Below are 12,500 nucleotides of genomic sequence, written 5' to 3'. Positions count from 1 at the left end.
GTACAGCTGATGTCGTCCATGTAGAGGAGGTGACTGATGTTGGCCCCGTTTCTGAGTCGTATCCGTAGTCAGTGCGGTCGATGATTTGGCTGAGGGGGTTCAGATGCAGAACAGTAGTGGGGACAGTGAGTCTCCTTGGTATATGCCACATTTGATGGACACTTGTGCAAGTGGCTTCCCATTGGCTTCAAGGGTGGTTTTCCACAACCGCATCGAGTTTGCAATGAAGGCTCTTAGAGTCCTGTTGATATTGTACAGCTCCAAGCTCTCAGTGATCCATGTGTGTGGTATTGAGTCAGAGGATTTCTTGTAATCAATCCAGGCAGTGCACAGGTTGGTCTTACTGGAGTCGTGGGCGACTTTTCGGTCACCAGGAGTTGGTGCTTTGGCTCCCCTGGTGTTTTTGCCGATACCCTTTTGTGCTGCACTCATGTATTGATTCATGTGCCCACTTATCTTAACCGCGATGATGCCTGACATGAGCTTCCATGTTGTGGAGAGACAGGTTATTGGCCAATAGTTGGATGGGACTGCACCCTTTGAGGGATCCTTCAGGATCAGGATCGTACGCCCTTGGGTTAACCATTCAGGGTGAGTCCCATCCCTTAGCAGCTGGTTCATCTGTGCTGCAGGCGCTCATGGAGGGCAGTGAGCTTCTTTAGCCAGTACGCATGGATCATGTCAGGGTTTTTCATACCTGAGAGACTCTTCCCTGGATGTCTGCCACTGTGATGGTGACTGGATTCTGTTCAGGGAGGTTGCTGTGGTCTTTTCTCAGATCCACCAGCCACTGTGCATCGGTGTTATGTGATGCCTCCCTCTCCCATATGCCTTTCCAGTACCTCTCAGTCAGCCTTGGTGGGTATGCTCTGGTGTTATTACCCTGCCACTGAGCGTACACTTTCGCCGGTTGTGTTGCGAACAGCCGGTTTATTCGTCTGGCTTCATTATCTCGTGTGTACCTCTTTAGGCGGCTGGCCAAGGCTTGGAGCCTTTGTTTGGCAGTTTCGAGTGCTTCAGGTATGGGCATCTGGTTGTTCCTCTTGGGCACTTGCTTTTTCTTTGCACCTTTTTGGGCCTCTGACAGTTGGCTCACTTCTCTCCACGCCTCCTTGATTTTAGCCTCTAACCGTCTTTTCCATGGTGGGTATCATATCTCATGGCTCCATGGTTGCTCTTATAGCCCAACACCTCTAGGATCACTGCTGCTGAAGTGTAGATCAGCTCATTGATTTCAGTGATGGTTGTGGTAGGGATCACTATACACACAGGTACACCTACATACATACACATATATTACATATTACATATTACTGACCTTGGTGAAGATATTTTGAGGCGCGGTCGCTCTTGAGGAGAGTGTGTTTCTTTGAGTCGTTCAGTTGTGTTTGGTCCTTTGAGCTGAAAACAAAACACACACAGTCAACTCCAGACTTCCCCTGTTCTCCTCCTGACCCTGACATTTTTCCACATTTTGGCACATGTTGATTAAAATATAAATAAATCTATCAAGATGTCGGACTTCTGGTTTGGCCACCAAGGTCAACACATCCTCCACCAGAAAAATGACATAATGCACCTTTAAATGTTTTTAAATGTCTTTGCACCCCCTGCTGGTCAACCGTGAAAAATGCCTCATGTCAGTGATATGTGACTAGAATACACCCATGGACCTGGTTTAGACCTGGTTTAGACCTGGTTTAGACCTGGTTTAGTCCTGGTTTAGTCCTGGTTTAGACCTTGCCGCTATATTGCAGCTATATTCTTTTGTTCTTGTTGTTGTGTCGTCATCGTGGGTCAAGTCTAGTTTCTCTTCTGTTTTGTCTCGTCACTCACCAGAGTCACAGAGGAACCTTGAGCCCACAGTCCAAACCCTGGAAACAGAGGCTCAGAGAAGAACGAGGAGAAGGTCCAGAGGTGGAACAGTTCTCCATCAGAGGAGACGTCATAGAAGGACAGAGCTCCAGCCTCAGAGTCCAGGAACACGCCCACTCTGCCAAAGAACACGCCCCCTTTACCAGAGGACACGCCCTCTCTCTCTGAGTGACAGGAGCGGGGGAGTCGTGTTATGTTGCTGTTGTGAGTGACTAAGTACTGTCCATCCTCATAGATCCTCAGACTCCAGGAGTGATCATTGAATCCAAACACACACTCCCGTCTCCGTCCTTTTCTTCTGATCTTTCTGTAACTCACTGCTACAACAACCGCCCCTCTCCAGTCCACCTCCCAGTAACAGCGCCCCCTCAGGCCAGTGCAGCTCAGGATCTGAGGCCTGTCTGTGAACCTGTCATCATGATCTGGATACTCCTGCTCCTCCTCCACATGAGTCACAGTCCGATGGTCGTCAGACAGAAGCAGACGTCTGTGAGCTGAGTTTGTGTCCAGAGAAACGTCACAGGAGTCTGAAACACAAACACTTCACCTCAGTCTTTTGTTCTGACTGAGTCTAGGTTTAGTGCACCTGTCACACACCTGTCACACCTGTCACACACCTGTCACAGAGATGTCGACATTTGAACCATTTGAAACAGAGTGAATGACCTGAGTGAATGACCTGAGCTGTTCTCTGCACTTTACTGTGTGAAGGAAACAAAACAAACTCACACTTCCTCAGACCTGGAACCATCCAGCGCTCTCCAGCAGGATCCAACCTGAAACACACAAGTCCAGTTTAGACCAGACCAGGACCAGACCAGGACCAGACCAGAACAGGACCAGACCAGGACCAGACCAGGACCAGAGCCACACATCTAGAGTCCACAGTTTAGCCTCTAAATCATCATCTCATTACTCTTATAGCCTCAGCTCATTGGTTTCAGTGATTGTTGTGGTAGGGATCACTGTCAGTGCTGCATTCACATCGTCTAGGAGACTTTCAGATGGTACTTCACTTAGCCTCTGTAACCGGCATCGGGGTTGCCTTGTGTTCATTCGGGCCATGATCTTATCTTTCAGGTCAGTCGCTGCCTCGCTCAGCGTGATACTTATTGGGGCTTCGTACCCAATCTCTGGTTGGGGAGTTGGTGTCAACTCCCCTCTGACCTGGCACACTGGTTCCCCCTTGCCGTGGCATTTGTGTTGTACCTCATCAATCTCTAGTTGTGATGCAGTTGCCGTTTGTGGATGTTGGAACACTGAGCTACTAGTTGTTTGGCCGTTAGCTTGGACTGTGGGTATCGTAATAACCATTTCTCCCACATCCTGTTCATGTAACCCCTCTGCCTAGGGTTACTGTAGTAGTAGCTCCAACAGAGCCTTGTTCGCATCTCGCCCATTTCCGCCGTGTTCCAGTAGCCCATTTTTCATCAAGGTGCCCTGGTTCCCCAGCACCTGATGCTGGGCAACATCTGAGCATCTCATAAGTTTCATTGTCTCTCATCACTGTATGTATATATATCGGAGTAGAGCCGCTGCTCCTCCACGTGGAGAGGAGCGTCTGAGGGGAGGACGTCTGTTCTGATGTCTCCTGGGCGTCTCCCTCAGGAGATGTTCATGTCCCACCGGGAGGAGGACCCGGGGAAAACCCAGGACACACTGTAGGGACTATGTCTCTGGACTGGACTGGGAACACCTCAGGAGGAGCTGGAGGAAGTGTCTGGGGTGGAGGAAGTCTGGACCCGGAAAAGCAGAAGAAAATGGATGGATGGACTACTGACCTTTGTGAAGATATCTTGAGGCGCGGTCGCTTTTGAGGAGAGTGTGTTTCTTTGAGTCGTTCAGTCATGTTTGGTCCTTTGAGCTGAAACAAAACACACACAGTCAACTCCAGACTCGTCCTGTTCCACTGCTCAAGTCCAACAACATGGGTCAGTACATCACAGGACATTATACATGTTAGAGCCGACAAAAAGACCCAAAATAATCATCACTATTGATACTAAAACAGTGTCACTGACAGAACAGAGCAGAACCTTTCCTCAATGTGTTTAGAACATCTGGATCAGAACAAGTACAAGAGCACAGAGACTAGAATACACCCATGGACCTGGTTTAGACCTGGTTTAGACCTGGTTTAGACCTGGTTTAGTCCTGGTTTAGTCCTGGTTTAGACCTGGTTTAGTCCTGGTTTAGTCCTGGTTTAGTCCTGGTTTAGTCCTGGTTTAGACCTGGTTTAGACCTGGTTTAGTCCTGGTTTAGTCCTGGTTTAGACCTGGTTTAGACCTGGTTTAGACCTTGCAGCTTGCAGCTATATTCTTTTGTTCTCGTTCTTGTGTCGTCATCGTGGGTCAAGTCTAGTTTCTCTTCTGTTTTGTCTCGTCACTCACCAGAGTCACAGAGGAACCTTGATCCCACAGTCCAAACCCTGGAAACAGAGGCTCAGAGAAGAACGAGGAGAAGGTCCAGAGGAGGAACAGTTCTCCATCAGAGGAGACGTCATAGAAGGACAGAACTCCAGCCTCAGAGTCCAGGAACACGCCCACTCTGCCAAAGAACACGCCCCCTTTACCAGAGGACACGCCCACTCTCCTTGAGTGACAGGAGCGGGAGAGTCGTGTTACGTTGCTGTTGTGAGTGAGAAAGTACTGTCCATCCTTATAGATCCTCAGACTCCAGGAGTGATCATTGAATCCAAACGCACACTCCAGTTCCTCTCCGCTCCGTCTGATCTTTCTGTAACTCACTGCTATATCAACCGCCCCGCTCCAGTCCACCTCCCAGTAACAGCGCCCCCTCAGGCCAGTGCAGCTCAGGACCTGAGGCCAGTCTGTAAACCTGTCGTCATGATCTGGATACTCCTGCTCCTCCTCCACATGAGTCACAGTCCGATGGTCGTCAGACAGAAGCAGACGTCTGTGAGCTGAGTTTGGGTCCAGAGAAACGTCACAGGAGTCTGAAACACAAACACTTCACCTCAGTCTTTTGTTCTGACTGAGTCTAAATCTACGTTCAGACTTCAGGGTTTAACGCTTAATTTCGATTTTTTTGTGAAATCCGATGTTTTTTCGAGCTCGTTCACATTTCCAGTTAAATGTGACTTGTATGTGACTCCAGTGTGAACATTAAACGATCCAAAAGTGTCCCACATGTGACACTGGAGACACGACGACGTCAACCGCAGCGAGCGTCTCTGTGTTTACACAAGTTGTCCAAACATGGACGCAGCATCGAGCACCTGGAGATTTTAAAGTTCCTCTCGTACCGGAGCCACAACATGAACAACTGACTTGTTTTAAGGAGGAGATTGAGAAGGAGAAGGACCAGGTTTTTGGTGGTGGTGTTTTGTGGTGAGTGGAGATGTTAGGATTTGTGTTTTTGTTCTCTCCCCCTCCCTTTTCTGTTTCAGAGCTTGAGTGTGGCAGGGGGCGTGGCTGGCTTCTTCCGGAGCAGACGAGACACACCTGTCAATCTCTTCATCTACCTCAGATCATCACCACTTCGCCAGATAATTCCGTCCTGTTCGGTGTCTCCTGGTCGTCTGCCGTTGCCTCCGGAGAAGTTGGCCAGTTCCCTGCCTCCTCAGCCTGCCTTCGTTTGTACAATAAACTGTTTAAACTTGACTGTGTTCTGGTTCTGCTTTGGGGTCCCTCTTGCCAAACCTTAACAGATGTGCTTCACTTCAGTCACATGACGTTTTCTCCTACTCAGTGTAGTGACGTTTGTGTCTTGTTGATAACGTGTAGGTGGATGAATGTGACCTGACTGTTCACACTGAAGTCACATGTTAAAGATCAGATATGGATCAGTTTCAGGAGCACAGATCCAAGTGTCCTGGGTCATGTTTGAAAACATCAGATCTGTGTGGTTCAGACATTAAAAGATCAGATACAGGAACATAGAGACAAAAAATCAGATTTGGGAAACTTCAGGCTGCAGTCTGAACGTAATCTATGTTTAGTGCACCTGTCACGCAGCTGTCACAGAGATGTCGACATTTGAAACAAAGTGAATGACCTGAGTGAATGACCTGAGTGAATGACCTGAGCTGTTCTCTGCACTTTACTGTGTGAAGGAAACAAAACAAACTCACACTTCCTCAGACCTGGAACCATCCAGCGCTCTCCAGCAGGATCCAACCTGAAACACACAAGTCCAGTTTAGACCAGACCAGGACCAGACCAGGACCAGACCAGGACCAGACCAGGACCAGACCAGGACCAGACCAGGACCAGAGTTTATATGAATGGACAGATATTCTGTCTTTTAGTGTGTTGTGGGTGAATGACTTGGCGGTGCACAGGCCTATCTACCTCTTTTTTTTCCTCCCTCCAGCTCGTGTGAGTAAACAAAAAATAGGCTAATTGAATTTAAGACCTTTGTGTAAAAAATAAGACTTGGACAAGATGTCATGGTTCATGTTTTGTAGTTGTTGTTTTTGCTTATTTTGATATCTTTTTCCTGTAGTGTGCCTTTAGTGTTTTATTTTGACATTTGTTTTGTCTGCTTGTAGTTTTGAGTTTTACTTCCCATCTTGATTGTTTGCCCCGCCCTAATGTGTTTCACCTGTGTCGATGTGCTTTTATACCCTGTGTTCTCGTCTGCCCTTTGTTGGTCCATTGTCTCTGTCCGAGTTTCTCCGTGTCTCTTGTCATGGCAATTTAGTCTTGAGTTTTGGATTTTTTTGATTTGTCATTAAACAACTTTGGAAATGCAGTTTTGCATTTTGGGTCCTACTTCTGCTCTAGACTTGACACAAGATACTTTAAGAATTTAAGCCTTCATTTAGGAACATGATTTTTATTTATTTTTTTATTAATTATGAATTCATTTTTTAAATGAATTAGTCATTACTTTTATACAGCGTCTTTCAAGACTCTCAAAGTTCTTTACACTTTATTATTTCATTCACTCAACACTGTGGTGTAAACTACTACTGTAGCCACAGCTGCCCTGGGGCAGACTGACGGAAGCAAGACTGTCAATCTGCACCATCGGCCCCTGAGACCATCATCATCACTCACACACTAGGCAATGTGGGTGAAGTGTCCTGCCTAAGGACACAACAACAGTTGTTATCACTGGTGCCTCCAGGAGCTTCTGAGATTTGACAAACTGGTGTGGGCAACATTTTAAGAAATGTAAGACCTTTTTAAGACTTTTAAGACCCCGTGGCTCCTCTGACATATATTATACATTATATATTATTATTTATATATTATATATATTATATATATTACATATTTCTGACCTTGGTGAAGATATTTTGCAGCGCGGTCGCTTTTGAGGAGAGTGTGTTTCTTTGAGTCGTTCAGTCATGTTTGGTCCTTTGAGCTGAAACAAAACACACACAGTCAACTCCAGACTCGTCCTGTTCCACTGCTCAAGTCCAACAACATGGGTCAGTACATCACAGGACATTATACATGTTAGAGCCGACAAAAAGACCCAAAATAATCATCACTATTGATACTAAAACAGTGTCACTGACAGAACAGAGCAGAACCTTTCCTCAATGTGTTTAGAACATCTGGATCAGAACAAGTACAAGAGCACAGAGACTAGAATACACCCATGGACCTGGTTTAGACCTGGTTTAGTCCTGGTTTAGACCTGGTTTAGACCTGGTTTAGACCTGGTTTAGACCTGGTTTAGTCCTGGTTTAGTCCTGGTTTAGTCCTGGTTTAGTCCTGGTTTAGACCTTGCCGCTTGCAGCTATATTCTTTTGTTCCCATTGTTGTGTTGTGCCCCTCCTTGATCCATCACCTTATCGTGGTGGAGGGTTTGATGCCCGAATGATCCTGGGAGCTCTGTTGTTGGGGGTTCATGCCACTGATCACCCAAGGCAAACAGGTCCTGGGGGACGGTTCAGAAGCCCCACATGATGAGTTTTAATCAAAGGCCAGTTATGTCGCCCAGATTGGCGTCACCGGAGTCCCACCCTGCAGTCAGGCCTGGGGTGGGAGCTCGAAGGCGAGCACCTGGTGGCTGGGTCTTCCCCCACGGGACCCGACTGGGCTCAGCCCGGAGGAGCAACGTGGGGCCGCCCTTCCATGGGCCCACCACCCACGGGAGGATCCATATGGGGCCGGTGCAGAGGGATCTGGGCAGCAGTCGAAGGCGGGGGCCTCGGCGACCGGATCTCCGGACATGGAGGCTGTGGCTCTGGGGACATTGAATGTCACCTCGCTGGGGGGAAGGAGCCTGAGCTTGTGCGGGAGGTTGAGCGTTACCGACTAGATATAGTCGGCCTCACCTCCACGCACAGTTTGGGCTCTGGAACCAACTCCTTGAGAGGGGCTGGACTCTCCATTTCTCTGGCGTTGGCCGCGGGGAGCGGCGGCGAGCTGGTGTGGGGGGGTGGGCGGCTGGTGTGGGCGGGGGGGGCGGGGGCGAGCTGGTGTGGGGGGGGCGGGCTGGTGTGGGCTCATCGCCCCACAGCTCAGCCACCGTGTGTTGGAGTTCACCCCGGTGAACGAGAGGGTCACGTCCCTGCGCCTTCGGGTCGGGGACAGGTCTCTCACTGTGGTGTCAGCCTACGGGCCGAACAGCAGTGCAGAGTACTCGAGTACCCGGCCTTCCTGGAGTCCTTGGGAGGGGTACTAGATAGTGCACCGACTGGGGACTCCGTTGTTCTCCTGGGGGACTTCAACGCCCACGTGGGCAACGACAGTGACACTTGGAGAGGGGTGATTGGGAGGAACGGCCTCCCTGATCTGAACCCGAGTGGTGTTTTGTTATTGGACTTCTGTGCTAGTCACAGTTTGTCCATAACGAACACCATGTTCGAGCACAAGGTCCATAAGTGCACGTGGCAGCAGGACACCCTAGGCCGGAGGTCGATGATCGACTTTGTAGTCGTGTCATGTGACCTCCGGCCGTGTGTCTTGGACACTCGGGGGAAGAGAGGGGCTGAGCTGTCAACTGATCACCACCTGGTTGTGAGTTGGGTTCGCTGGTGGAGGAGGAAGCCGGAAAGACCTGGCAGGCCCAAGCGTGTAGTGAGGGTCTGTTGGGAACGTCTGGCGGAGCCTCTGTCAGAGGGACTTTCAACTCGCACCTCCGGGAGGACTTCTCCCAGATTCCGGGGGAGGCTGGAGATATGGAGTCCAAGCGGGCTTCATTCTCGACCTCTATTGTCAATGCGGCCACTCGTAGCTGTGGTCTTATGGTCTGTGGTGCCTGTCGCGGCGGCAATCCCAGAACCCGGTGGTGGACACCGGAAGTAAGGGATGCTGTCAAGCTGAAGAAGGAGTCCTATCGGGCTTTGCTGGCTCGGGGGACTCCTGAGGCAGCTGACAGGTACCGGGGGCCAAGCGTGCTGCAGCCCGTGTGGTCGCGGAGGCAAAAACTCGGAGCTGGGAGGAGTTCGGGGAGGCCATGGAGAAGGACTATCGGACGGCCTCAAAGAGATTGTGTCAAACCGTCCGGCGCCTCAGGAGGGGGAAGCAGTTCTTCGCCAACACTGTTTACAGTGCGGGGGGAGGGCTGCTGACCTCGACTGGGGACGTTGTCCGGCGTGGAAGGAAAACTTTGAGGATCTCCTCAATCCCACCGTCACGTCCTTCCGAGGAGGCCGAGGCTGGGGACTCGGAGGTGGACTCATCCATCACCCTGGCTGAAGTCACTGAGGTGGTTGGAAAGCTCCTTGGTGGCAAGGCTCCGGGGTTGGATGAGATCCGTCCTGAGTACCTTAAGTCTCTGGATGTTGTGGGTCTTGGCTGACACGCCTCTTCAACATCGCGTGGCGGTCGGGGACAGTACCTCTGGACTGGCAAACCGGGGTGGTGGTCCCTCTGTATAAGAAGGGGGACCGGAGGGTGTGTTCCAAATATAGGGGAATCACACTCCTCAGCCTTCCCGGTAAGGTCTATGCCAGGGACTGGAGAGGAGAATCCGGCCGATAGTCGAACCTCGGATTCAGGAGGAGCAGTGTGGTTTTCGTCCTGGCCGTGGAACACTGGACCAGCTCTACACTCTCCATTGGGTGCTCGGTTCATGGGAGTTTGCCCAACCAGTCCACATGTGCTTTGTGGATCTGGAGAAGGCATTCGACCGTGTCCCTCGTGGTGTCCTGTGGGGGTGCTCTGGAGTATGGGGTCCGGGGCCCTTTGCTAAGGGCTGTCCGGTCCCTGTATGACCGGAGCAGGAGCTGTGTTCATTGCCGGCAGTAAGTCAGACCTGTTCCCGGTGCATGTTGGACTCCGCCAGGGCTGCACCTGTCACCGGTTCTGTTCATTGTTTTTATGGACAGAATTTCTAGGTGCAGTCAGGGGCCGGAGGGGGTCCGGTTTGGGGACCACAGGATCATCTCTGCTGTTTGCAGATGATGTTGTCCTGTTGTCAGACCAGGACCTGCAATGTGCACTGGGGCGGTTTGACCCGTGTGTGAAGCGGCTGGGATGAAGATCGGCTCCTCCAAATCCGAGGCCATGGTCCTTGACCGGAAAAAGGCGTCTTGTCCTCTCCAGGTGGGTGGAGAGTCTTTGCCTCAAGTGGAGGAGTTCAAGTATCTCGGGGTCTTGTTCACGAGTGAGGGGAGGACGGAGCGTGAGATTGACAGGCGGATCGGTGCAGCTTCGGCAGTGATGCGGTCGCTGTATTGGACCGTTGTGGTGAAGAGGAGCTGAGTCGAAAGGCGAAGCTCTCGATTTACCGGTCAGTCTTTGTTCCTACTCTCACCTCTGGTCGTGAGCTTTGGGTAATGACCGAAAGGACAAGATCGCGGATACAAGTGTCGAAATGAGTTTCCTCCGCAGGGTGGCTGGGCGTCTCCCTTAGAGATAGAGTGAGGAGCTCAGTCACACGGGAGGAGCTCGGAGTAGAGCCGCTGCTCCTCCACGTCGAGAGGAGCCAGTGAGGCTCGGGCATCTGTTCCGGATGCCTCCTGGGCGCCTCCCTCAGGAGGTGTTCCGGGCATGTTCCACCAGGAGGAGGCCCCGGGGAAGACCCAGGACACGCTGGAGGGACTTTGTTTCTGGACTGGCCTGGGAACACCTCGGGGTCCCCCGGAGGAGCTGGACGACGTGTCTGGGGTGCAGGAAGTTTGGGAATCCCTGGTTAGACTGATGCCTCTGTGACCCGGCCCCGGATAAGCGGAAGAAAATGGATGAATGGATAGATGTTGTGTCATCATGCAATTTCTATTCTGTTTTGTCTCGTCACTCACCAGAGTCACAGAGGAACCTTCTTTATCCCACAGTCCAAACCCTGGAAACAGAGGCTCAGAGAAGGACGAGGAGAAGGTCCAGAGGTGGGACAGTTCTCTATCAGAGGAGACATCATAGAAGGACAGAGCTCCAGCCTCAGAGTCCAGGAACACGCCCACTCTGCCTGAGAACACGCCCCCTCTCTCTGAGTGACAGGAGCGTTGGAGTCGTGTTACGTTGCCGTTGTGAGTGACAAAGTACTGTCCATCCTCATAGATCCCCAGACTCCAGGAGTGATCATTGAATCCAAACCCACACTCCTGTTCCTGTCCTCTTCGTCTGATCTTTTTGTAACTCACTGCTACAACAACCGCCCTGCTCCAGTCCACCTCCCAGTAACAGCGCCCCCTCAGGCCAGTGCAGCTCAGGACCTGAACATAGTCTGTGAACCTGTCGTCATGATCTGGATACTCCTGCTCCTCCTTCACATGAGTCACAGTCTGATGGTCCTCAGACAGAAGCAGAAGTTTGTGAGCTGAGTTTGAGTCCAGAGAAACGTCACAGGAGTCTGAAACACAAACACTTCACCTCAGTCTTTTGTTCTGACTGAGTCTATGTTTAGTGCACCTGTCACACACCTCACACACCTGTCACAGAGATGTCGACATTTGAACCATTTGAACAGAGTGATGACCTGAGTGAATGACCTGAGTGATGACCTGAGCTGTTCTCTGCATTTACTGTGTGAAGGAAACAAAACAAACTCACACTTCCTCAGACCTGGAACCCCAGCGCTCTCCAGCAGGACCAACCTGAAACACACAAGTCCAGTTTAGACTAGACCAGGACCAGACCAGGACCAGACCAGGACCAGACCAGGACCAGGACCAGACCAAGACCAGACCAGGACCAGACCAGGACCAGAGTTTATATAAATGGACATATATTCTAGACTCTTAGTGTTTTGTGGGTGACAGACCTACATCAGAGTATCAGAGTTTTCAGGAGTCACACAGTCCCCATCACATCTGGACTCACATACACACTAGTGTGAATGAACACTGCACTCACAACAACACCACTCACATACACACTAGTGTGAACGGGGCCTGAGTCCAAATGTGACTGAGTTGTAGACGAGTACGACACTGTTCTACCACACTAACGTGTGACTGGTAGATGCTGATTACTTCTGATAGAATCTAGAGTCTCTGTGATTAAAGCTGCACTTCCCCATGATCCATCCAGCTCTCCTCCACTTTACTGATGGTTTACTCGTTTCTGCCGGGCGCACAACCAAAGTATAATATATAAGTATCAAAAATAAGACTTGGACAACACTTGACTTTTTAAGGCCTTGATTTAGGAACATGATTTTTTTTTTTAATTAATTTTTGATTCATTTTTAAAATGATGACCATCATCATCACTCACACACTAGGGCAATGTGGGTGAAGTGTCTTGCCTAAGGACACA

General features: G+C 50.4%; 1 protein-coding gene across 1 annotated transcript in view; it reads right to left on the bottom strand.

Moving 5' to 3' along the window:
- LOC110162157 (uncharacterized) overlaps positions 1 to 12,500 on the bottom strand; it is a 54,765-nt gene that overhangs the window by 6,076 nt on the left and 36,189 nt on the right. Inside the window, exons 4-11 of the mRNA XM_055150587.1 lie at positions 11,045 to 11,592; positions 7,127 to 7,209; positions 5,969 to 6,015; positions 4,266 to 4,831; positions 3,657 to 3,739; positions 2,605 to 2,651; positions 1,837 to 2,402; positions 1,319 to 1,401 (exon numbers count right to left, since the gene is read on the bottom strand). Coding sequence (XP_055006562.1) covers positions 1,319 to 1,401; positions 1,837 to 2,402; positions 2,605 to 2,651; positions 3,657 to 3,739; positions 4,266 to 4,831; positions 5,969 to 6,015; positions 7,127 to 7,209; positions 11,045 to 11,592 — 2,023 coding nt within the window. The remainder of the gene's footprint in view (positions 1 to 1,318; positions 1,402 to 1,836; positions 2,403 to 2,604; positions 2,652 to 3,656; positions 3,740 to 4,265; positions 4,832 to 5,968; positions 6,016 to 7,126; positions 7,210 to 11,044; positions 11,593 to 12,500) is intronic.

Source organism: Boleophthalmus pectinirostris, unplaced genomic scaffold (assembly GCF_026225935.1).
Source record: "Boleophthalmus pectinirostris isolate CB_2022bp ecotype Guang Dong unplaced genomic scaffold, ASM2622593v1 HiC_scaffold_1, whole genome shotgun sequence".
Taxonomy (NCBI): Eukaryota; Metazoa; Chordata; class Actinopteri; order Gobiiformes; family Gobiidae; genus Boleophthalmus; species Boleophthalmus pectinirostris.
Note: the sequence above shows the minus strand (reverse complement) of the source record. Positions and strands in the feature narration are given on the sequence as shown.